Source organism: Apium graveolens, chromosome 3, assembly GCF_009905375.1.
Source record: "Apium graveolens cultivar Ventura chromosome 3, ASM990537v1, whole genome shotgun sequence".
NCBI lineage: Eukaryota > Viridiplantae > Streptophyta > Magnoliopsida > Apiales > Apiaceae > Apium > Apium graveolens.
Genome location: NC_133649.1, coordinates 269764414 through 269791889, shown reverse-complemented (window position 1 = coordinate 269791889; position 27476 = coordinate 269764414). Strand labels below are relative to the sequence as shown.

The following is a 27476-nucleotide window of genomic DNA, read 5'->3' as shown; positions in this document are numbered from 1 at the left end:
AAAAACTTAAAGCTTATATTGTATTATATATATACACATATAAACTGTGCTAATATAATTTAAACTCTGCTCTTATATTATTTTGAAAGATTGTGTTTAAATTATGCACATTTTATTTTCTCAGCCAAATATTTTATAAGTGCAAATAGTTAAAGAATAAGTGTAACGCTCTAGATTTATAAAAGTCTACACACGGCTATATTAAACGAGACATTATTTTATCAAAGATCCAAAAGCTATAACGTTTCACCAAGGAGTTGATATATTTATTACTTCGAAAATAAGATATATTATTCGAAACGAAGTAAAACCAAGTATACTTTAAAATTACTTAATCTAAAGAAAGTATACATTAATATTCTTTTAAGAATATTTGTTTATCATCCGGTCTAGTTAAGTGTATTACTAGTCCAACCTCTTTTTATCTATAACGGGTATTGTTTCGTAGATATTGTCTTTTTCGTTTTGCAGTGAGGTGAAGTATAGTGAGGTGATTCTCGTTCTAAGACCCAAGTCCTAGACGTACTAACGGGGAGTTAGTAGTCTTTGCACCGTGAGGAAGAGGAAAGACCCAAGTCCAACTACTGAGATCCAAAATTGGCAAAAGCTTAGAAGGACAAAGACTACACCAAGGGCTCTACATCAACTTTGAAGAAATAACAGGGTGTTATTATCTAAGATAGGTTGTGTAGGTTGCACATTTATTTTGAGGTGGTAACCCGGAGTTACGCACCAAGACAAGTATTTGTGGGGTTGTAAAGGCTTCTCCGCCTACGTAAGGAGCAAGGTTATTTTAAGGGAAAACTCGGCACTTGGAGAGGAGCTCGGGGACTGGACGTAGGGGTGAGCGAATCTATTATAGGTTGCGCCATCGCGAACCAGGATAAATCTCCCGTGTGGTATTTTCTTCCTTGTCTTTTATTTCCGCATACATAATCTGCATCGGTAAAATATTTAAAATGGGATAAATATTTTTAAAATGCCATAATAATTTTTAAATTGGTAATTAAGCTATTCAGCCCCCCTTCTAGCTTAAAATAGCCCTTTTACGGGACCTAACAATTACCAACTCACTCGTCACCTGAATCTAGAATCTCTCTCAATATAGTCAACATCCAACGAATGATCTTATGAACCCTCCTGGCCTCAGCCCCTACATCACTAGTAGATGGTCCCGCGTCCAATCTCCTCCGGGCAACCTGCTCCACCATCTGAATCCGGACTCTCCACTCATCTTCCACAACTGAAGTTCTCTGCCTAGACTCTCGAGCCAGCCTATCCATCAAAGCTCCCAACTCAGGAATGCGGGAGTAAACAAAGTCTCGATCCTGGGCTAACTTGCCTCCAATCTGGGCAGGCACAGTCCTAGCAGGCATAGTAGGCTCTCGCTCAGGGAATGGAATCTCCGGAATGGGTCTCAGGGGAGACACCTGCATAGGGGCCTCACTGCTCTCATATGGATCCTTCTCAGGGTCTGAACTAACATACACAGGCTCCTTTAAAGAGGGCGGAATAGAGTCCTTTGGGGTACCGGTCAAACTAATCTCTGAATCGGAATCATTACCACTTCTGGGGTCCTGCAGCATTAGGGTTAAATAAGACTTAAACTGACTCCACACCCTAATTCTAGTTGCTATCTTGACCTAATCACCTTCCTTTGACTATACCAAATAGTCTAACTCAACTTTATATGAGTCGAAACACTCTTGCAATATATATATACACACAAATACCTATTTACCCTAACTTGTCTCAGGGACTAGATCCTGTGGCTCTGATACCAACTTGTGACACCCTCAATCTCGGGGTTAGGATATAAGGACCCACACACCATTAAACTAATATAACAACAACATATATAATAAACCTTGATTAAACACTAATAGTATCTAAACCGGGGGGGGGGTTTGAGATTGCCATTCGACTGCGTATGGAGGCCACTATGATGGAGAAAAGACAGCAGCTCATATCTTTCAAGCAGGATTTTTTTGGCCTACATTGTTAAAGGATATGCATCAATTTGTTTTGAAGTGTGATCGATGCCAGCGTGTGGATAATGTGTCTAAAAGGGATGAGATGCCTCTTAATGTGCTTCTCGAGGTTGAGGTCTTCGATGTTTGGGGAATTGACTTCATGGGGCCGTTTGTCTCATCTTGCAATAATCAACATATCTTGTTGGCGGTTGATTATGTCTCAAAACAGGTTGAAATTAACTGCTTTATCGATAAATGATGCTGAAGGTAGTGCTTAATTTTATTCACAAGCAGATATTCGCAAGGTTTGGGACTCCAAGAGTCATAATCAGTGACGAGGGTTCGCATTTTTGCAATCACAAGTTCACCTACTATGATGCAAAGTTATAATGTGAATCATCGCATCGCTACAGCCTATCATCCTCAGATAAATGGTCAAGATGAGGTATCTAACAGAGAGATCAAGCGCATTTTAGAGAAAGTTGTGTGTTCATCAAGGAAGGATTGGTCTTTAAAGCTTGATGAAGCTGTTTGAGCGTATAGAACAGCATACAAGACTCCGCTTGGCATGTCGCCGTTTCAGTTGGTTTATAGTAAAGGTTGTCACTTGCTTGTGGAGCTCGAGCACAAAGCGTATTGGGCTTTGAAGAAGTTGAACCTTGATTTGGATGCAACTGGTAAGAAAATAATGCTTCAATTGAATGAACTCTACGAGTTTCGGCTTCAAGCGTATAAGAATAACAAAATGTACAAGGAGAAAGTTCGGTGGAGAAGAGGGGAAAAAAGAAGGGATTATATAAACTCATACTCTATGAGTTTATATAATGGATTGGCAGGGGTAATATGGTAATTGTACCATATTTTGATTTTTCTTTTGTCTTTTCTTTTATTCTTAAACTCAAAAACGAATTTGGATAATACATAACTCTCTCAGAAAAGATGAAAATGACAAGAATAACAATTTTAGAATATAGAACTTGAAATTAGCTTTCCAGCCATATTTTTAAAATAATTTTTTAACGTACGGTTTATTTATATGAATTTTACAAGGTTACGCTCAAAATAGAAATATAACCTAATAAAATTATTTTAAAATACGCCGATTACGAAATAATTTCATCTATCATTTTTAGAAAGTCTCCAAGACTATTTCGAAGATAATAAAGCAAATTTCACGCCTTGACCATACTAAGGTAATTTTATAAAAATATATAAAAATTCAATAAACCTTATTTAAATCAAATAAATCCCTTAAAATCATTTAAAAATTTCCAGATCACATAATCATGCATATTAACAGGCAACAACATAAACTCACATATCATGACTCATTTTGAAATATGCTCAAGCATAAAATTTTCCCATTTTATTAATATTCACTTTTCGCGTAACGAGTCGCGTCGTGACTAACAGCCCGACGCTGAGCGTTTTCAACTACGCTTCATAATCATACTCTCTATACTAGCTGACACGTCAAACTGGAATATAATATTCATTTAAATATTTCTATTTAGCACATAATTTATATTCATGTGCTTAAACACCTTAATCCCTTTTTAAGATGGGTTCCGTTCAACTCGACGACCCGACAACATCAGTTTAGCCCTTTTAGCTGACTCATCAAACTGGAACGAGTTATATTACGTTCCCCGTTACTATTATACAACGATAACAGTTAATCCACATAATCATTTAACCTTTTATTTATTCACATAAATTCACGATTACAACACAAAATTATGCTTTATTCACTTAATCACGTCGCGAAATTCCCAGTCGCTACAGGTTTCTAAGGTCAAAATTCGTAGTTCTTTTCTCTGCTGTTACTGGGCTTTTGAAGTTTGGACCATTCTTTAATGAAAGAGAATCTCGTTATTTTCGCGTGGACCAGTTGAATCACTGAAATATGATTTGTAGGACTCGAGATACGGTCCAAACAATAAGTATTACACGTGCATCCCAATAGATAACAAATTTTCTTATAATTTTGCTCCAATCCTCTCTAAATTAGAATTCCATCTTTCTTATAATAAAATATTAAAATCTAACTAATAAATATCCAATTAAATGAAATTATAATTAATATGGAAAGGAAAATCGTATAAAATACACATGAATATAAATTCAATTATCCGACACTCAACCAAACACATGATACCTCATCCCCATACCACTTTAATCTGATTTTGTTTTCAACATGATATCACGTCTTGAATCAAACGATCCCTAAGGTTGTAAATTGAAATTAAGCCTTTATTTTGTGATGTATCTATACTATACTGTAATAGCCGGAATAGAGATAATTTGGTTCAACAGCTTGGTTCAACGATAATTCCCTTAATTTTGATTATTACAAAATAGATAAATAGTGTTATATATATAATAAACTACTAAATTATTAAAGTACTACTAAATATAGTATACTTATCCTACTAAATTACGAATACAACTTATCATATTATTAAAAGATATAAATAATAGTATTATATATATGTTAAACTACTAAATTGTTAAACTACTAGAAATAGTCTATTTATTCTACTAAATTACGACCACATGTTATTCTATTATTTTTATTATAAATTTATAATCATTATATATTTATATAAATATTTTAAAAATATAATATAACTGGATAAATAAAAATTTAAAATATTAATGGAAACATGTGCATCGCACACGATCTATGCTAGTACACTCAAAAGTAGAATGTGGTTTAAAGAGTGATAGTTGCAAACATATAACAAAAATAGATAAATAGTGTTATATATAAATAAACTATTAAATTATTAAACTACTACTAAATATAGTATACTTATCCTACCAAACTACGAATACAACTTATCCTATTATTAAAAGATATAAATAATAATATTATATATCTGCTAAACTACTAAATTGTTAAACTACTAGAAATAGTCTATTTATTCTACTAAATTACGACCACATGTTATTTTATTATTTTTATTATAAATTCATAATCTTATATATTTATATAATTATTTGAAAAATATAATATAACTGGATAAATAAAAATTTAAAATATTAATGGAAACATGTGCATCGCACATGATCTATGCTAGTACACTCAAAAGTAGAATGTGGTTTAAAGAGTGATAGTTGCAAACATATATAATACATATTCTTAATTGATTTATTTTTGAGAAAAATGCCCCTAAGTACTTACCTGAGTACATAGTGTAATTTTAATGACAAATTTATAATTTTTTAAATTAATTCTATTATTACAATAATATCACGTGCATTGACGTACTCACCTAAGTTACGTGAGTACGTACTTAGCAGTATCAATCTCTTTATTTTTTTATCATATCGGTTCGGCTTTAATATAAAACTTGAACTGAATAATCAGGTGCGGGTTTGATTTTTAATTTTCCGGTTTCAAATTGGTTTGTTTTCGCACAAATCGATTTTCATCCGTTTTTACAGGTTTCGGTTCCGTTTCGATTTCATTTGGGGTGAAAGATAATCCGTAGTTTCCATTTTGAACACAAAAATGTCAATAATTTCTTTTTCATAGAGAGATGACGAGTTTTATTGATAATATAAAGTATACAGACAAAAGAGTGATAGGCGGTATCGACCATCTGATATAAAGCACAGTTGCACAGCAAAAGGCTTGAACCCCATGCTCATAATCCCACATGAAACCAATCATCAATCACACATACATGCAAGTTTATCTATAGTGCTTTAAGAATCAAGTTTGCACCATACTGGGGTTGAAGGGTTATGACTGTGTAAGGAGCATGTGTATATAATGGTGAAAGCACAAAAGAAAACCGTTGTAAGAACATGGATATCGCCATTTTTGCTTCTAGCATTGCCAGATTTTGTCCAATACATATCCGGGGTCCTGAACTGAATGGGAAATATCCCGGTTTTCCATTTGTTGCTTTTAACACGCCGTCAGAAAATCTCACAGGGTTGAATTCCTTAGCATCATCACCCCAAATCTCTTTGTCATGATGCAGTAGGATGACAGGTAGATGCAGTAATACTCCAGCCGGAAGGGCTATTTCTCCTAATTTAGTATCCTCAAAAATAGCTCGAGTTATTACAACTCCAGGTGGATATAATCTTAGAGTTTCCAGCAAAATCATATTAACCTGCAGAATAAACATATTCAACACCCCACTTTTGCAATTTATGACCTTCCATCATATCCTTTTTACCAAAGGTATATTAAAGAACTTACAACTTTGAGGCGATTTAACCCATCAAGATCCGGTTTATTGCTTCCAAAGGCCTGCAAAACTTCTTCTCTAGCACGCTCTTGCCAATATGAATGCTGACTCAACAAAATCATAGTCCAAACAAGAAGATCTGAGGTTGTTTCTTGTCCAGCAAAGTAGAATAGCTTACACTCTTTGACTACATCATCAACAGTCATCCCATATTTCATATTTTTGTTTTCTTTAATTTCCGCAGAGTTTGATTCCAATAATAATCCTAACAAGTCATCATTTTTACATTCCCCTGCTTGCATTGCCTTCAGACGCTTGTTAATGATAGTCTTTAGCGCAGATCTCACTTCATTGTCTATCTCCTTCATCCTTCTATTTCTTTTGGTTGGCAAATATCTGCGTTTACCAAGGTTAATAATTATAAATTCAAGTAAAGGATACACCAAAAGGCAAAAAAATTTAGACTTCTTACAGAAACAGAATGAAGAAAGAAAAAAACCTCATTCCTGGGAGGTACAATGTTTGTACAGCTTGCATCACTAGCTCTGCCAGTTCTTTCTGCAATTGAAATATCTTTCTACCTTCTGCATAGCTACTTCCAAATGATGTGCGCGATATGACATCTCTTGTTAGGGTTTCAAAATAAGGCCATACATCCAACTCACATTGCCCCTCTGTTGAAACCATCTCCTCCCATTTGCTCGTGATCTCACTACAACTCAAATATATGGCTGGCACCATATCCTGTTTATAAACATCATAAGAAAGAAACACAGATAGTTGTTAATACCATAAAGCAACCACTATCAAGTTGTCTACTTGGTTTGGCGCCTAGCATGAATTACATAATCTTACTGATATCAGTAATATTAAAACCAAGTTACATTTTGCCAGCGATACTGCAATGCTCTATTTCATGTTGCGCTGGACCAAAAGCCTTTAACTTTGGGCTGAGTTATGTACATACACTTAGTTACGATGAAAATTCATCAGAAGTAGACCTTCTCAGCAACGTTTTACTAACAAAAGAGAAGGTATATCTGCCAAACTGTGATCAAATTATCAAAAGCAATATGAACTTAATATTTAAATTAGCACATGTCTGAAATTTACAACAGGACTACTTGCCAAGTGTTCCATATAAATTGTAACTTTACTAATTTAATTATATAATATTCGATTTTTGTGGTAAAACTAGTACGGGGATGACCTTTAACTTTTCAAAACGGAAAGCAGGATTCATAATTTTCCGGTGTTCTGCCCATTTATCACCCTCAGCAATTGCAAGTCCACTTGCGATTAAATTTATTAAAGGGTTGCCTCCCCTGGGCTTCTGGAAGTTATTAAACTTATTCAAGACCTCTTTTATAAGATCAGGGTCTGTGATGTGGACTAAAGGTTTTGGTCCCAGCCATAAAAATGACTTGTTCCCTGCAACAAAGTATAAAATGGTGGTGTAAGGGCATTAGAAAACAACATAAAACATGCAGGAAGAAACTGGCATAAAATAATAAGATAATAATTTTTTAGGAAATCCCTTTACAGTTTTCAGTCCCAAAAAAATCATAAATTAATAATTCATAGGAACTGAAAAAATATATTACACCTTATTGAAATATGATTCAATAATTGTCTGTTTTATTTCAAAGTTCATACGTATTTGATCTGACATAATTGATTTTACAACACCTTTTAGATGAAAAGTCATATTGTGAGATATGTTTTGAATACTCTAACACATTCATGTAATTTATATATGCCAAACTTGTTTGAGAATACATTGAACACATTCATTAATCTTGTTTACATTAATTATACAGTACAACTTCAAAAGTCATTGTTAATTTCCCAAGAATACTAATTACGTTGAATCCTCAGATTCGTTGATTCTAAGAGGTATGTACATTATAATAGGTTAAAAACTCTTTAAATTAACAATTATTAATTTATCGATAAATTAATAACTCTCTAAATTAATAAATTTCTTCGGTCCCGACATTATTAATTTATAGAGTTTTTACTGTATTTGTAATCTGATTATAGAATAATAACATTTAAATCTTATTTTAACTTAATAACTAAGTTTTTAATTTTAGATATCAAGTGTCCTTTTATATTTACAAAAAATTAATGAGATATATACAAATTTTGATTTTTAAAACAAATTCCAATCTCTTTTATCATAAAGAAAATCAATTGTTTTTTTTAAAATTAAGTTAGGACAAGGGTTGACTCAGTTGGTTAAAGAGAGGAAAATTATCCTCTTGGTCACAGGTTCGAATCCCACGGGTGGAGAATTTATGATTATGTCTGTCGCTTAAAGCGCAACCGAAGGGTAGCGGCTGCGGGTTACCTACGATAAAAAAAATATAATAAATTTTTTATTTTAAAATTTTACAATTTTGAACTTTCTTACTATTCAAACTGGATTATGTTAGAAAAACAATATTTACTGAATTTTGACACACTCCAAAGTGTTTAAAAAATTATATTTTTTTTAATGTTATAAACTTAGAATTTCATTTATAACTTTGACACCGATAAAATTAAATGAAACTAAGAAAATGCATTTGTAAAAAGCAAAAATAGAAAATTATTTAAAAAGATGTAAATTTAAACATCCAACACATTATTATAATATTCCGTCATCATCAAAACCAACAAAGCAGATCTATACTATACTATAATAATCGGAATGACTTATAATTTTGTAGGTCTTTTTTTGGTTGGTTTAGTTATCTCCATTTATAACCGTCAGATCTTTTAATCAAGCGATCAGGACCGTTAGATTTAAATACCAAACACTACTCTAAGCTCCCACGTTCGAACCCTGCCAAGAACAATTATTTATATTATTATTTATACACTACTAAAACTCTCAGGTTCGAACCCTGCCAACAGCAAATATTTATATTATTATTTATACGCGACCCCGGATTCAGTATCGAATCCTGCCAACAACAGATATTTATATTATTATTTGTAATTATATTAATAAGATACTGATTCAAAAAAAATATTATAATTTTAAATAATATTAAAATATTAATAAAGAATCGTGCATCGCACGGGTTGTAAAGCTAGTATATTGTAAAAAGAAAAAACTGAGCAATTTACATCATTCTCAAGCACAAGAGTGAAACACCCATACATAATAGGGGTGTACACGGATCGGGTTGGCCGGGTTGGGAAAATTTAGCAACCCAACCCAATTAATTCAGGTTTTCAAAATTTCAACCCAACCCAAACCGTTTAAATTTGTAACCCAGACCAATTTGTATACTTCGGTTTAGGTTCGGTTTGGATCGGTTTGATCGTTTTATTAAATATACAAAATTAATATAAAAAATTATAATAAAATATAAGGTTTCAAAGTTTAAAACACTTGAAAATAGTTCAAAACAATATTACAATCCTCCATATTGAATAGTCTTAAGCATCTAATTTTCGACATCAAAAGTACTAATAATATTGCTTACGCTTTAAACATTGGAATGAAGCATAAATGCAAAAAATACAACACTAATCAAACATTTATTGTTATTACGAAATGAACTATGAACACGGAGGTTATAAGTTACATTTAGAGTTAGAGATATATGGATCTATGTAAATGGCCTAAACATAATTTTGGATTAACTTATAGCATGTACATATATATTTTAATCGGGTTGGGTTGGATTGGTTTAAAATTATCGAAAACCATATCCAACCAAATTAAACCGGGTTGACATTTTTTCAACCCAACTATATATCAGGTTGAAAAAAATCGGTTTGGTTCGGCCGAAATAGGGTCGGTTCGGTTTGGATTGATCGGGTTGGCCAAACCGTGTACACCCCTAATACATAATACACATACACAAAATCCTTCTTTCTCTTTCAACAATAACGACCCAGCTTCCTTGGAAAAAAGCACAATAACACTAATTTAATAAATAATTAGTTCAGGAATTTATGTTTAGGAAACGAGGCCAAAAAGGATTTCTTAATAGTGATATTAAAAATGTTTAAGAAATATTACGTATATAAGCAGGTATCAGAGCCTAATCAACCCGACATCACAAGTCATCTTCTTGTAATTAACTGGTCAAATACATTTCATCAAGTCAACTAGCCACGTAACTATTCTGTGAGGTCAATAAGTCAATCTAATCATTATTGATTACTAGAATGATATACTTGAGACCCGATAACTCCGATGAATGTTTTGATATATGGTCCCGTGATTACATTGAGACTTAACCCTAAATTAAATTAGGAGAAATGAAATTCCAGCTTATACCCGGAGATTTATTGAAACTCCTAACTTTAATAAAGCAATATCTTTCATTCATAACCAATTTCTTATGTTACAGACTCTAGTTTTATAACATTAAACCAACACACCTTGAAAACATCTCTCACTGGTCAAATTCCTTAGCTTAAGGCGCCCCAAATCTTTTTGTCATGATGCAATTTAAAACGATAAGTATAATGTAGTGACACTTCAGCTCGGATGATATGTATACCTCTCTGAGTTTTAATATCTACAAGTAGTTAAACGTTTTTTATTATGCACAATTAGTCTTTTATCTAAAAAATATTTGTCAAAAAACGTGAAACAAATTAGTATATATACAAAAAAATATGTTTATTTATGATATGTACATATTTGATTTGTATAAATGGTTATGACATAAAATTGTCATGAATAATTTATTGAATTACTGAAGAAAATGGGACGAATCACCGTCAAAGAAGAAGAAGGTTGGGTTCCGAAGAACGCATCTCCGGAGACCCGGGAGCGCTCTCCACAGTGCTAGTCATGTGAGGCGGTTGTTTCCGACGAACATCAAACGACGAGGAGTTGCAACGATAATTCATGATGTTTTAATGAAAGTTCACGATGGTCATTCCAATGAAGGGCCGCGAAGGTCGCAACAATGAAAGTGTGCGACGGACGGTCGTTACGACTAGTGTTCTACGATGGTCACTTCGGTGGAGGTTGACAACGAAGGGTGGGTATCGATGAAGAAGTCCATAAAAGAAGGTGTTTCACTATTTGGAAGAACAAATAAGAACAATGAGTAGCCCAAAATCCGGGGAAATGTCCCGGGACCCCTTAGGGCGCGCCCTAGGCTAGTTTTCCGCAAGAGATGACCGCTCCGCCGCGTTGAATAAATAATGATGAAGAAATAGTAAGAAAGGTTGTTCCCAAAATTTAATGTGAAGAGAACTATACCAAAGAGTAATTATACAAATCAAGAAGAGGAACCCCCGGAGGAGCTCCACACCCCTTAAGGACATGCCCTAGAAGTCCGGAGGAGCCTTCAGAGGGTTTCCAAGCCCTCAATAAGTGCCCTGAGGATATGGTGGGGGGCCTCCGGGAGCCCATTTTTCCGTAACATATATTAAAGATGATGTTCTGTAGTCTTGCGAGTTGTCCTCACAGGGGGATGGTAGGAAACATATTTGAAGGCGTCGTTCTATAGTCTTGCGAGTCGTACTCGTAGGGGAACGATAACTAGTGTGTACTTTGGGAGTCTTGTCTCTGTATTCGGACGGGTTGTCCTCATCCGAAGATTTTGAGATTATCTCGCACTTTGCACTTATACGCTTGTGATCACTTATCTAGTAGTCTAGTGGATTATCCTCATCAGGGGGCATGGATACGCTTGAGCATTTGCGGTAAATATTGGCTATACATGCGATTACGATCGACGAAAATAGCTGTAGCGACGAGGATATCCACCGGCCGGGGAGTTTCCATATCCGTGAAGTTCCGAAGTTATAATCGTACCTTGGGACTTTGTGAATAGGTCGCATCAGTGGGCACTCCTAAAGCATATATATGTTGAAATTATAATAAGAAGTTGGTTCAACAACTCCTATTCAAAATGAAAAGCAAAGTCCATATTGGTTTCTTATTCTCCTAAGAACTATGTATGGTTTAATCCTTTATAAAAGGAGGTACGTATGAATATTGTAAGGGGTTGAAAGCGAGAGTTCTATACGCCACCACCAAACATCCTTGCGATATCATACCTGATTCATCAAAATCACCACACTCCGATTACTTTTACAATGAAAGGACCTCTGTTGCAGATTTTGATTACGGTCGCGAATCTCAATTATTTGTTAACCAAAATACCTCATTAACACAAACATATTGCATTCAATAATATATAATGTCATATATTTTATTTCTCAAATTTTAGGTTATGTATTTATATTTTGTTAGGAATATGTTGTGAACTTGATGATTAATTAAACAAAATACCTTAGTAGATTTAACTTAGTAAACTTGTAGCTCTCAAAGGATGTTCTAATATAGTCCTGACGGATGAACTTTACAGTCCCGAGGGATGACAATTGAACATCCATCGAGAGCGTAGCTTATGTAACTATAATTATTGTAGCACATTTCTGCAAACAACATGTTTTAGTTGAGTAGATGATGTATTCTGTAAGTCATGATGACTGCTAGATTGATGTACAGAATAGGTTGACTAATTATAAATATAAGATGTCTTGTAATCCTGTACAAGTGAAATAGAGTCAAGTGACAGAAAGACTCCCAACGAATAATCTAAAAAGGCTCCTGACGGATGATCACAAAGACTCCCAACGGATAATCTACAAAGGCTCCCGACGGATGATCATATTCAAAATAGCTGTTGATGGTGATAACACAGTCACATGCGTCGGGTGTTTGCAAAAGGAATGTGGCAGCCTGTTAAGCAGGTGTTATAGATTAAAAACTATGGTATATGATTGATGTATTTATTACTAAGGAACGTGAGCTTCGAGGCTCGATTTGACTGCTCTTGTGTTTCGTGACTCGATCTGCCTTAACAAGATGCCTATGTACCTTGCTGATTGCCAAGGATCAAGTCAAAAAACATAGTTCTTGGCGATACTTGCCCTCGGGGCTATGGCGGCGAGGGCTCACCAAGGACGTAGTGACTTTCATGTCCTCCAAGGTCTAAGTCTAAAACGTAGTTCTGATTGGTGGGGTGATGCCCCTTATATAGATGTTGGGAGTCCTTGAATTGGACTTGGGTTAGGAGACTTGGTGGACAAGTCTCAGAATTAGAATGGACTTTGGAGTCCTAAGTGGTAGGAAACTGATTCCTTATCCTTTTAGGTCCCTTGGTGGCCAATCTACTAGGATTTATGTCCTTATTGGGACTCTTCTTAATAGTTGATTTTTCCCTTATTAATTAATTACAAAATTAATTAATAATCAGGGTCTTGGGCCTCTTCTAATGGGCTTAACTGTCAGCCCAATGTCAATACAATTAATGCGATATTAATTACGCAATCAGGGTTTATTTTATTCCCTATCATTTGCCCCCAACTTTTGGGAAATCGTAAAAGATTTCGCAGAAGTTAAGTTCATTCGTTCCCTTACAGGGTATCGTTTTGGCGTAAAGTGTGGAGCGACCTACATATTTACAACGATTTGCCTTGTACACGGCTTCAGGGTTGTTTTTTAGAACTTTCCTATCATTTCTTACCTTTTTCCTTTTCTTTAGGAATTTTCTGGTATTTTTCAGGAATTTTCCCTTAATTTTTGGGATTTTTCTCCTAATTTTCAAGAATATTCTGATACTCACAGATATTACTTCTTTAATATTTCAAGAATATTTTATCAAAAATAATTTTTGAAAATATTTTCAAATTTTTCCTAATTTTTCTGGGATTTTTCTGAAATTTTCAGCCCTTTTTCGACCAGGATCCTAGTCGAAATTTCGACCTGAATCCTAGTCGAATTTTGGGGCAGCATTTCAATCCTGGTCGAAGGATTTCGACTAGGATCCACGACCTGGATTTCGACCAGGATCCTAGTCGAGCCTTCGACCTGGAATTTGGTCGAAATCTATGTCCTTCTTTGTTTCCTGGTCGTAAGGTTTCGACTAGGATTTACGACCTGGATTTCGACCAGGATCCTAGTCGAACCCTCGACCTGGATTTTAGTCGAAATTTATGTGCTTATTTGTTTCCTGGTCGTAAGGTTTCGACTAGGATTTACGACCTGGATTTCGACCAGGATCCTAGTCGGACCCTTGTCCTGGATTTTGGTCGAAATTTCTGGCCTTGTTCTCGAAAAATATTGTGCTTGATTCAGGAATTCAACCTCAATCCTGGTCTTATTTACCTAGACTTCGACCTCAATCCTGGTCTGGACTTCGACCTCAATCCTGGTCTGGACTTCGACCTCAATCCTGGTCTTTTTTAACGGTAATTCTCAGGTGTCTGTTCGAAAGAATTCGAATAGATTTCACGATCTCAAATTTGACCTCAATCCCGATCTATGGTCTTTGGATAGGGCTTATTTTTGGGCTAATTTTTCCAAATCCTATTAGGATTCGGGCCTCATTTCTGGCCTTTACTTTTCCAAATCCTTTTTGGATTTGGGCCTCGTGTTGAGCCTCTATATTTCCAAATCCATTAAGGATCAAAAGAAATCGTTAAGAATCTTCAAGGACATTCCGGAAGGTTCTGGAATGTGGGCTTTTTCTTATCATGGTGATTAACATAATCGTCCCTTAAGATTATCGATTTGTGTTTAGCCTCAGCCAGACTTTTCTGATCGTTTTCTAGTGAACGTTCTATTCTACATGAAACTTGTTTTCATGGATAATCTAGTCTTCACAAAATTTGTTCTCATGGACTCTTTAGCCTTCGCGGAACTTGTTCTCATGGATGTTCTTCTCTTCACGAAACTTATTCATGACTCTTGGTAGGCCAGAATCTCACCTCCGTGAGCGTCTTACTCTTCATGAAGCTTATTTCCCTCCGTAAAGGTTCTTTCCTTCACTAGGAGCATCTCTTGGCTCTAATTCATGGTTTTCTTGAAACCTTCTCTTAGGGGCCATCCCTATTAGTTCCGGACGTCTGTAGACGTTCCTTCGAGGACGTCCTAGTCGGCCTAACCCTCCATATGGAGGAGTCAGCTTCAAGGACTCTTGGTCGGCCATAGAGACCAAGCCCTTGAGGCCCTGGTCGGCCGTAACCTTAATGTCTAGAGCTTCTTGGCCCTTCGGGATCCTATTTTGTGGAAGTTCTTGAACTTCAATATTCTCAATGGCTACTCGGCCTCCTCTGGTCGGTCAAGGGGAAATTTTTTGCTTTCTTGGACAACATGTCTCGATGGACCTAGAATATAAACTATCACGTTCGTGTTCTTGATGGGTCCTCATAATTCAAAGGAACCTTGTTAAAGTTGGCCTAACCCCTCTTATTTTTCCATTGGTTAAGTTTATTTCAATTAGGCGAACAGCTTCCTTAGGCGGGGATGTGCGGGGCTCATGCCTTGTATTTAGTACATCTATTCTTTTTAGAACTTTCAATACTTCACAAATTTAAGGAGGAGCCTGGCTGGCTTAAGGCATCTCTTGGAGGCCGGTCTGCTGGAGTTTGTGACCATATACATTTCGTGAAGTTAGCTTTCTAATATCTTTTTCTTATTTGGCCAACGCCTACTTCGCAGCTTCTTTCACTAAGAGTGCAAAATGAAGGAGGGAGCACATGGCCTTGGAGGCATTTGATGAAGAAACTTGAGAGAAAGCTTTAGAACTGGGATTCTAGAGCTCTCTTAGCATTTATCGACGATCGGAAGACTTATTCAAGATGATGGACACCCATAATGAGGTGCGCTCCATTAATATATCCCTTGGCTTTGTTCATAGCTCTTACCTTTAGTCAGTTGTAACAATTTAGATCAAATTTCTTGTAACACTCTCAAGGAGAAACTAAGCTCTTTATCAACAAAGAGCCTAGAAATTTTGTAGCAAAACAGTCTTAATTTTAATATAAAATTAAGTGAGTTTTGAAGATTTATGTTCTTTATTGTCTACAAGCTTAATTTCTGCATGAACACATTTTACTACAAGATTTAATTTACTTTGTTCAACCATAAACATTCAAGAAAAGCCCAAAAACAGTAAAACACATTCCCCCCCCCCGGTCTGTGTGTTATTCAATAAAGATTGAAGATATAAGAAAGAAGAAAAAAAATAGAAATGGGAAAATAGGGATAAATAAAAGCAATAATTTTGCTTATGTTGCAGATGCTCCTAGAAAGAAGTGTGAAAAATGTGGCTCTGCAAATCATATAACTCACCTTTGTAAAAAGGTTGTTAGCAAGCCAGCTGAAGGAGCATGCAAATACAATGAAGCAGATTCAAATGATCCCTACTCATTCTATGACAAGTTTGACTACATCCCTTGCAACTTGAAAGTGATGAAGAGTTGCCAAAAACTGAGAGTAGACCTTAAAGAAACAAAAATTGGGTCTACATCCGATAGGGAAAATGCACAACAATCATTAAACTCTATTTTATCTGAAACATTTCACTCTACTACTGCTAAATCAGTTAATAAGAAGAAAGTACCCAACACTTATTGGGTTACTAAACACACCTAAATCTCATTGTGTGCAGGGCAAAGTGAAGAAAGTCATATGGATCATTGAAAGTGGATGTTCCAGACATATGACATGTGAAAAGGCCATACTATTACAGTTTGAGGAGAAAGTTGGCCCCTTGGTGACCTTTGGAGACAACAACAAAGGATTCACAATGGGATATGGCAAGGTTGTTTCTGAAAATATTGTCATTGATGAGTAGCACTGGTAGCTGTTCTTGAAGTGAATCTTCTCAGTGTTAGCCAATTTGCAGACAAAGGCTTTAAAGTTTTATTCAACAAAGAAGAATTCACTTTATTAGCAAGAAAAATGGTGAAGTTGCTTTGAAAGGAGAAAGGAAAGAAAGCTTGTTTGTTGCAGATTTTGATTCAACAAATAAGGATGGTGAGTGTTGCTTCTACACCAAGGCATCAGAAGTACAAAGCAAGCTCTGGCATAAAAAGTTGTCTAACTTAAATATCAAGGCAATTAACAACTTGGTCAAAAAGGATTGGTAAGAGACATGCTTAAACTGGAGTTTGCTCAAGTTGAAGTTTGTGAAGCTTGTCAGACAGCAAAAATGAAAAGATCAAGTCACAAGCCAAAAACTGTGAAATCTATTAGTACTCCTTTGCAACTAATTCATATGGACTTGTTTGGACCACTAAATGTCTTATCTATTTCAAGGAACAAATATGCACTTGTGATGGTGGATGATTTCTCAAGATACACTTGGGTAGAGTTCATGTACTTTAAAGATAAAACTCCACACATCATAATTGAGCACATCAAGAAGATAGAAAAACAGGCTGGAGACTACAACTGTGTAAAAAGATTGAGAAGTCATAATGGAACAGAATTCAGAAATGCTATCTTGAGTGAATTCTGCAAGAGTAAAGGCATTGTTCAAGAATTCTCAGCTGCCAGAACACCTCAACAAAATGGAGTAGTTGAGAGAAAGAACAGAACATTAGTTGAAGCTGCTAGGACAATGCTGCAAGATGCCAAGTTGCCAACAAGTTTCTGGGAAGAAGCTGTTAACACTACATGTTACACTCAGAATTTGATAGCAAAACTCAGGGGGGAGAAAGAGAAGAAGGATCCAGTAGTCATACCAACAACGAAGAAAATAGTGAAGGCACAAGTCAACAAACTCATACAAGGAAGTGGGATAGAAGTCACACTAGAGAAGCAATTATTGGTGATCCTACTGCTGGTGTGAGGACTAGAAGTGCAACTGCTAATGACTGCCTACATGCATGTTTTCTATCTCAAGTAGTACCTAAGAAAATTGATGAAGCTCTACTGGATCCTGAATGGATATCTGCCACGCAGGAAGATCTGAATCAGTTTGAAAGAAACTAAGTCCGGAAGTTAGTTCCTGCACAAAAGAATAGAAGCATTATTGGAACAAAATGGGTGTTCAGGAATAAAATGGATGAAAATGATATACTTACCAGAAACAAAGTAAGGTTGGTTGCAAAAGGCTACTACAAGAAGAAGGAATTGATTATGATGAAACTTTTGCTCCATTTGCAAAACTTGAAGCAAAAAGAATCTTTCTAGCATTTGCTACACATTCAAATTTTAAAGTGTATCAAATGGACGTTAAGAGTGTCTTTCTGAATGGTGAGCTAGAAGAAGAAGTTTATGTGCAACATCCACCTGGCTTTGAAGATCCAGAAATTCCAAACTTTGTATACAAGTTACTTAAGGCTCTACATGGACTAAAACAGGCACCTAGAGCTTGGTATGACACACTATCAGATTTTCTACTGAAGCATGGTTTTACTAGAGGTACCATAGACAAGACTCTCTTCTACAAGAAACATGGTGAAGATATGATCCTAGTTCAGATTTATGTGGATGATATCATCTTTGGTTCTACTAATGAGAAGCTTTGCCAAAGATTCTCCAAGCTTATGCAAAGTGAATATGAAATGAGTATGATGGGGGAACTGAGTTACTTCCTTGGACTTCAAGTCAGTCAAAGAAGTGATGGTATCTTCATCAGCCAAACTAAATGTGTCAAGGATCTACTGAAAAAGTTTGGAATGGTTGATTTTTCACCTGTATCTACACCTATGTCTACTGCAACAAAGTTGGATGAAGATAAAAAGGGCAAGAGTGTAGATATCTCAAGCTATAGAGGGATTATTGGATCATTGCTTTATTTAACAACAAGTAGACCAGACATCATGTTTGCAACATGTCTATGTGCAAGATTTCAAGCTAATCCAAAAAACAAATTAGCTGACATTTTTACTAAACCTTTGAATGAAGCAACTTTCACTAGACTTATAGGTGAAATTGGAATACTTAATTCTTCATCCTAAGGAAAGAACTCAGCTAATGTTTTGCAGCAGATCAATCTCCCATAAATCAAAATTAATTTAATTTAATTGGAAATTAACTGAAATATGAATTATAAATATTTCAGAAATATCTGGAAATTTGTTTTTCAAATTCAAATTCAACTTGGAATTTTTCAAATTCTAAGTAAACTGCTCAGTTGTTAATTTATCTTCTTAATATGTAAAATTAACACAATGCAGCATTACAAAAACCAAAAGTATATAAAAAACTGAGTTTTCAATAAGTCAAAATTGACCTCTCGACAAGCCATTTTAGGACTTCTCGAGTGAGTCCTCGATAAGTCAATTTACTGACTTCTCGAGTGACTTCTCGGTAGGCTTAAAAATGACCTATCGATAAGTCCTTATAGAGCTCGAGATAATTTAAATTAACAGTAGTGTTTATTCACAGAATTCTCTACACGTACAATTTTTGACTTATCAATAATTCAGAACTGAGATAATTTAAATTAATAAATTATTTTGGTAAAATACTCTTGGAAAATTTATTCTAATTTTATTTTGAATTTATTCAAATAAAAGTTGGAATTAATTCAGTCCACTTTTTAGACAAACTGGGTATTTATTTGACATCACGATAAGTCAATTTTGAGTTCTCTAAAAGAATAATTTAAAATGATTTCTCGATATGTACTTCATTTCTTAAAATGACTTCTCGATAGATAAACTCCAAACGTCTATTTTTGAGTTCTCGATAAGTCATTTACTTTTTCTATAAATACCCAGACTTCTCGATAAATATTTTAACTTGGAATTTTTCAAAATTCTATGTAAATTGTATATTTATTAATTCGTATCCTAAATATATGAAGTTAATAAATAACAGATCTAAAGAAGCAAAAAGTATGAAAAACTGGAATAATTTAATTCATAAATTATGTTCAGCAAAATACTTTTGACATACTTTGTCTATAATTACTCAGAGTTATTGACACATTTACGTGCTTATGTGCATATTTTTGATCAAATGTGGAATATGTTAGTCTAATATAAGTAGACTAGTATATTATATGTGATATTTTAAGAATATTGATAATAGTTGAATTTATTTGATTGCGTGCTAATTATATGTTTTTGAATTTATTGAAAATAAATCTTTCTCAGTACGGAGTATTTGATTTGATTAGTGAGCTAGCGGAATATCTTTTGCTTCTAGGAAGGGTTACATTTTGTGTAAGTGTTCTTGAGTACTTGCATGGGGAATAGTTAAACCTTTTGTGTAAGTGTTCTTGAGTACTTGATGGGGAATAGTTAAACTAGAAAGTTAAGTCACTTTTAACTGCCTAGATACGCGTAGTGTGTGTGTGGTCAAAACACTTATTCACCGGACAACTCAAGTGTCTCTTCGGTTTCTTTTCTCCCTCTATAAATTCAAATCCTTCACTCTTCATTATTCATCACTATTTCTTTTTCTCAACAAACATCCTAACTCCAAACCCTCATCTTGTTCAAATCTCTCTAATGGCTGCTCATGTATTCTACAAGATAAACAATGGCGTTTATCTACCAGCCCTTCATTTGGCTGATAACAAGGTCTACTATGACCCTTTTGGGCTTCGTGTCCGTATCAGAGGGATAGTTTGTAGTCCTTTTGATGTTCCCCTTGAAGTTTTTGACGACTCTCTTGGGACGATCAAATAATTTTCTATTTTTCGAGGGTGAAGTCTCGCTCGAGCAGGAGAGACGTGCTTTGGAGGATGAGCAGGAACACCTTGTTGCTCTAGAAATGTAAGAGAGAATCATTTCTCTTGCACACTCCATGTCTAGAGCGTACCAACGCAGGGCGAGGAGGATTGAAGCAGAGAAGAAGCAGAAACTAGAGTAGTTAGGATTAGGGTTTAAATTGTTGGAATCTAAATCATCCGGTACTCTGTTTATATATTAATGAAAATCTTTCATCTTCTCTATTTTAAAGCTGCTTGTGTCTTGTTTGCTATGTGTTTACAATTTATCTGAGTATCATATTTCCTGTAATACTGCATGCAACTGAAAATCTCTCTGCATATGTCTAACTAAACATCATAAAGTTACATATGTTCAATGCAGTACATGGTAAACACAATCTCTTCTAAACAACAACAGGAAAATCAGACAAATCACTAGAAGCAGAGATAACACATTTGGTTTCAACTGATGCAGCAGACATATCAACGGATTAGTAAAGTAGAATATTACACAAAATCATTCTTGATTTATGTTTTAAATCTCTTAACTTTCGTATGTAAACATCTTTGAAAATCAATTTTTTGCAAAATTCTCTGAATTTGCCTATAATTGCAAGAAACTTGTTAATTACAAGATTTCTGAGATCTATGGATCACTCAACAGGCATTTGTGCTAAACTGCAGTTAATACATCTTTCACAACCAAACTGCAGTTCACTCAGGCACAACAACACAAACACAAATTAAAACACAATCCCACTCAGGTGACTCTCGAAAGGAACTTATTTTATAAAAGAACATAAACCTCACAAATTGTTCTTCATTTGTTTTGTTGTTTGAGAAAAGAAGGATGTAATAAGCCAAGATCCTCATGCTTATATAAAACTTTCAGAATTCATGAAGGGGATACTTGTGCTTACTAAATCAGAACTCCTACAAGATATTCTGATTCATCTCCAAAGAAAGTACCAGAACTTCATCTAATACTGGTCTTCTCAGAAAGCTCATCAACCCTGTTATGTCAGACTTAAGAAAGATCTGCCAAGGAAAACTGGCAGAATTTTCTACAACAGCAAAGCTAAAAGAGAGTAAAGGAGATTACTCTTGGACATGTAGATGAGACTATCAAAATATTTTCACTTCCTGGATCATGCACACAAGAACCTATGTCTTAATGGGGCATAGCAGAAACATTATTCCCTAATCCATGTTCCACAAGAACCTATACTTCACATAGTATAGAAAATAAGGAAGAATCTCTTGAAAAACATGACACAACTACACATCAAATAGTGTTAACAGATGCTCAGAACTCAGACAGTGGAGTAGAGTACACAAGAACCTGGATGTCAAAGTCATCCAGCAACTCTTGAATTTCCAGCCACACAAGAACCATTACCTCAAAGTGGTGATGAAGGCAGAATCACTGAGAACACTGTGAGAACAGTTGACACTGATAAAAGATACAGCTGCATACTAATGTTAAATTAATCAGCTGCTTCTTCAGAATCTCACAAGGTATGAAATGTATACCTACTCTTTTGATGAAATGAGTATGATTAGACCTATATGAATCACCCCTAATCATATGATCACATACAACTCTTCTCAGCCACCTCTTATTTTTGTAGGTCAAACAATATTTGATCCTTTCATGTGAGGATGAGAGAAAAGATTGAGAGAAAAACAGAAAATTAGAGAGGCAGGATCCTTCCTTGGAAAAGGAAGGGTAGATGAGTGTCTGGATTTAGTAATCCTTGTGAGAAACTCTGATTCTTAAAATTCATGAGACTGGTGCAGTGAGAAGTAGTGAGACTACTTTAAAAGAACAGAGAGTTTAGGACTTTTATTACTGAAAGACTTTTTCTGCAGGTCTAAATAAAGTCTCCTATCCTACCTGTTGAATTCATCACTACAGAGATCACTGGAGCTTGAAGCTGCAGATATTGTTCTACATGGACAATGACAAAAGCTTGAACAACATGCATCTAGCTAAATCTTTCCACCTAGAGATAATGTCAAAAGGGGGAGAATATATCTAAATGCAAAAACAACGGTTGGATGTTGTCAGACAATAATACTCTCTTCTTGATCGGGGGAGAGAAGAGAAAATCTAAATGCACTGGTGGTACAAACTTTACAAGAGAAAGTTGAGTAAATCTTCATGCAATGTTGATGCAGATAGTATTGAAGACATGCATAGAAGTAAAGTTTGTTAAACTCACAGAAGAAGAAAAAATGGGGAGATTGACTTCTGCATTTAGTTAGAGTTTTGACATCATCAATCAGAACTTGTGCATAATTTCATAATGAACAAGTTGGGGGAGATTGTAATATATAAGTGATGATGTCAAAGATTACTGAAGATAACAATATCGTTAGTGTTCCTGATCAAAGTATGAAGCAAAGCTAAATGGACATCTGATCTAAGGAGAATAACTAACTGTTACTTTTCATAATCTGTTAAGCTTGGGGTTAGTCTTGTTAACATGCATGAATGTGTGTTAGGCAATATTCTCACCAATTGGGGGAGATTGTTATGCCAGACATGCCTGTATCTCAACAAGACTAAGGCTCTGTTTGGGATTGCTGTTAAAAATTGTTGTGATGTTAGTAAAAGTGCTGCTGAAAAAAGTGCTGTTGTAAAAATCAGATGACTGTTTGGTAATTTTTTTGATACGTATATGTTTTGATGCAAAAAATTAAAAATAATGATGTTTTTGGTAAGGTTTGATTGTGAAATCAGCATCTGCTTCCCGCAACAGCTGAAAGACAACTTTTTCTAAAAGCATGGGGGACTTGCTTTCTCTAACAACAGCTTTTAGGCCAAAAGCACTTTTCTGAAAAACATCTTTTAAATTTTACCAAATAGTTTTTTAACTGCTTTTCATCGAAAAGCTGTTGTTGCTGTCTGCAACAGCAATACCAAACACACCCTAAGTCATATTGACAACCCTAACTAAGATGCATTGTTATCTTAATTTGTATTTTGTACTTGTAACACTTAAAGTCTGTAAAGATGCAAAGGAGCATACTGGAGTCTTTTTCCTGAAACAGTATCAAGCCTAAGAATTCTATCTGGAAGAAGATCAAGAAGATCATGCCTTAGAAGAATTTTGAATAAGCTTCGAGTTGAATAAATCTATCTGGATAAAAATACTCTAAGTCAGGATCTCTACAAGTCACATATTTAGTATTATAGAGAAGTTATTCGAGAACTCCAAATGACTTATCGAGAAGTCAGGAAAGCTACTAGAGAACTCCGTGAGATATCGACAAGTCAAGAAGACATGAAGATTGGAGATATCGACAAGTCATTTCTTCACTAGAGAACTCAGAGTTATCGACAAGTCTACATGCATTAGAGAACTCTGAGTTATCGATAAGTCAAAGTCCACTAGAGAACTCAGAGATATCGATAAGTCAAAATTCACTAGAGAACTCTAAGTTGTCGACAAGACAAAGTGAAGACATGATGATGAGAGATCTCGACAAGCTAAAGTTTCATTCGAGAACTCAGAGACCTCTATATGTCATATTCACTAGAGCATTAAGAATCTCGACAAGTCATTATACTTATCGAGATGTCAAGATCTCTATGTGCCTAATTGGAGATATCGAGTAAAATTCTCAAAGTACAAAATCACCGACCAGTTCAATATTCTAGATTAACAATCAACAAACAATCCAAAAAGCTGGATTGACAAGTCTACAAAAAGCAGCTTGAAGAATGTGCAAGATTAATGGTGAAGACTAACTGACAGAGGAAGATTAAAATTATCACAGGATGCTAAAGATATGCTAAGCCAGAAATGGAAGATCTACTTTTCTATAAATAGAAATGACAAGTGACAGTTTAGAAAAGCTAATAGCATGTCTTATTGCACACTGTGTAAACCAGCAGTTAACTAAGTTATAAAGTTAACACTGGTCCTTTAGTAAGTTGTAACAATTTAGATCAAGTTTCTTGTAACACTCTCAAGGAGAAGCTAAGCTCTTTATCAACAAAGAGCCTAGAAATTTTGTAGCAAAACAGTCTTAATTTTAATATAAAATTAAGTGAGTTTTGAAGATTTGTGTTCTTTATTGTCTGCAAGCTTAATTTCTGCATGAACACATTTTACTACAAGATTTAATTTACTTTGTTCAACCATAAACATCCAAGAAAAGCCCAAAAATAGTAAAACACATTCACCCCCCTGTGTGTTATTCATTTTCTAACAACATGTTTACAAATAGCATGCCTTTTCCTGTTAATCAAAATGTGCATGATAATTCTGATTCAATGAATGGTTTCAAAGGTCCAACTCAAGTGACTAAGGATGAATCTGAAATACCTAAGTCAAATAAGGTCAATCCTAAGAAACCAAAGAAAAAGGCTAACAAGGCAGGACCCGAGAAAACTTGGGTACCAAAATTAACTTGATTTGATTTTGATGTGTGCAGGAAAATAGAAAGAATCTTTGGTATTTGGATAGTGGGTGCTCAAGGCACATGCCTGGAGATTCTACCCTGCTCACTGGGTTCAAGGAAAGAGCTGGCCCAAATATCACTTTTGGAGATGACAGCAAGGGTTATACTGTGGGATATGGCTTCATTTCAAAGGATAATGTCATCATTGAAGAGGTTACCCTAGTGGATGGACTCAAGCATAATTTGTTGAGTATCAACCAGCTTTGTGATAAGGGCAACTCAGTCACTTTCAATTCTGAAGCATGTGTTGTGACCAACAAGAAGAGCAATAAAGTGGTTCTCACTGGAGTGAGAAAAGGAAATGTGTACCTAGCTGATTTCAACTCATTAAATGCTGAATCAGTAACTTATCTTCTTAGTAAAGCAAGTCAAGATGAAAGTTGGCTATGGCACACGAAGCTATCCCATCTAAACTTCAAGACCATGAATGAGCTAGTCAAGAAAGAATTGGTTAGAGGTATTCCTCAAGTGGAGTTTACTAAGGATGGATTGTGGGATGCCTTCCAGAAAGGAAAGCAGATTAAAGCATCATTCAGAAAGAAGCTTGATTCAACAATTGAAGAACCTTTGCAACTATTGCACATGGATTTGTTTAGACCAGTCAATGTCTTGTCCATCTCTAGGAAAAGATATTTCCTAGTAATTGTAGATGATTTCTCAAAGTTCTATTGGACATATTTTCTAAAATCCAAAGATGAAGCTAGTGAAATCATCATCAATCACATAAGGCAAGTCAACAATCATCCTGAAATCTAGGTAAAAAGAATCAGGAGTGACAATGGAACTGAGTTCAAGAATTATGTGATGGAATCATTTTATGAGGAGAATGAGATCATGCATGAATTTTCTGCAGCAAGAACTCCACAAGGGAATGGAGTAGTGGAAAGGTAAAATAGATCTCTCATTGAAGCTGCAAGAATAATGGTTGAAGAATCAAAGTTACCAACATATTTTTGGGCTAAAGCTGTGAATACTGCATGCTACACTCAGAATATCTCTTTGGTCAATCAAGAAAAATGCATGATACCCTACCAATTATTCAAGAACAGGAAGCCAACATTAAATTTTCTACATGTCTTTGGCTGCAAATGCTATATCTTACGGAATCAAACTGATCAACATGGGAAGTTTGTTGCAAAAGCATACTTGATTTTAATGTGTGCAGGGAAACAGAAAGAATCTTTGGCATCTGGATAGTGGTTGCTCAGGGCACATGACTGGAGATTCTACCCTGCTCACTAAATTCAAGGAAAGAAATGGCCCAAGTATTACCTTTGGAGATGATAGCAAGGGTTATACTGTGGGATATGGCTTATTTCAAAAGACAATGTCATCATTGAAGAGGTTACCCTAGTGGATGGTCTCAAGCATAATCTGTTGAGTATCAGCCAGCTTTGTGATAAGGGTAACTCAGTAACCTTCAACTCAGAAGCCTGTGTTGTGACAAATAAAAGGAGCAACAAAGTGGTTCTCACTGGAGTGAGAAAAGGAAATGTGTATCTAGATGACTTCAAATCATCTAATGCAGAATCTGTCACTTGTCTTCTCAGTAAAGCAAGTCAAGATGAAAGTTGGCTATGGAACAAGAAGCTGTCCCATCTAAACTTCAAGACCATGAATGAGCTTGTCAAGAAAGAACTGGTTAGAGGCATTCCTCAAGTGGAGTTTTCTAAGGATGGATTGTGTGATGCCTGCCAAAAAGAAAAGCAGATCAAAGCATCATTCAGAAAGAAGCTTGATACAACAATTGAAGAACCTTTGCAATTACTACATATGGATTGGTTTGGACCAGTCAATGTGTTGTCTATCTCAAGGAAAAGATTTTGCCTAGTAATTGTGGATGATTTCTCAAAGTTCTCTTGGACATATTTCCTAAAGTCTTAAGATGAAGCTAGTGAAATCATCATCAATCGCATAAGGCAAGTCAACTATCAGTCCTGATTTTAAAGTAAGAAGAATCAGGAGTGACAATGGTACTGAATTCAAGAATTCTGTGATGAGATCATTCTATGAAGAGAATGGGATTATGCATGAGTTTTCTGCAGCAAGAACTCCACAACAAAATGGAGTAGTGGAAAGAAATAACAAATTTCTTATTGAAGCTGCAAGGACAATGGTTGAAGAATCAAAGTTACCAACATATTTTTGGGCTGAAGCTGTGAATACTGCCTGCTACACTCAGAATATTTCTTTGGTTAATCAAGAAAATTGTATGACACCCTACCAATTATTCAAGAATAAGAAGCCAACTCTAAATTTTCTTCATGTCTTTGGCTGTAAATGTTATATCTTGAGGAATCAAACTGATCAAAATGGGAAGTTTGATGCTAAAGCAGATGAAGGAATTTTTGTTGGATATACTGTAGGAAAGGCATATAAAGTCTACAATCTAA

General features: G+C 35.2%; 1 protein-coding gene across 1 annotated transcript in view; it reads right to left on the bottom strand.

The window, feature by feature from the left end:
• Window positions 1-5677: 5677 nt before the first annotated feature.
• Window positions 5678-27476, bottom strand: part of LOC141715011 (cytochrome P450 CYP72A219-like) — a 57862-nt gene continuing 36063 nt past the window's right edge. Inside the window, exons 4-7 of the mRNA XM_074518499.1 lie at window positions 7392-7612; window positions 6681-6925; window positions 6193-6577; window positions 5678-6103 (exon numbers count right to left, since the gene is read on the bottom strand). Coding sequence (XP_074374600.1) covers window positions 5678-6103; window positions 6193-6577; window positions 6681-6925; window positions 7392-7612 — 1277 coding nt within the window. The remainder of the gene's footprint in view (window positions 6104-6192; window positions 6578-6680; window positions 6926-7391; window positions 7613-27476) is intronic.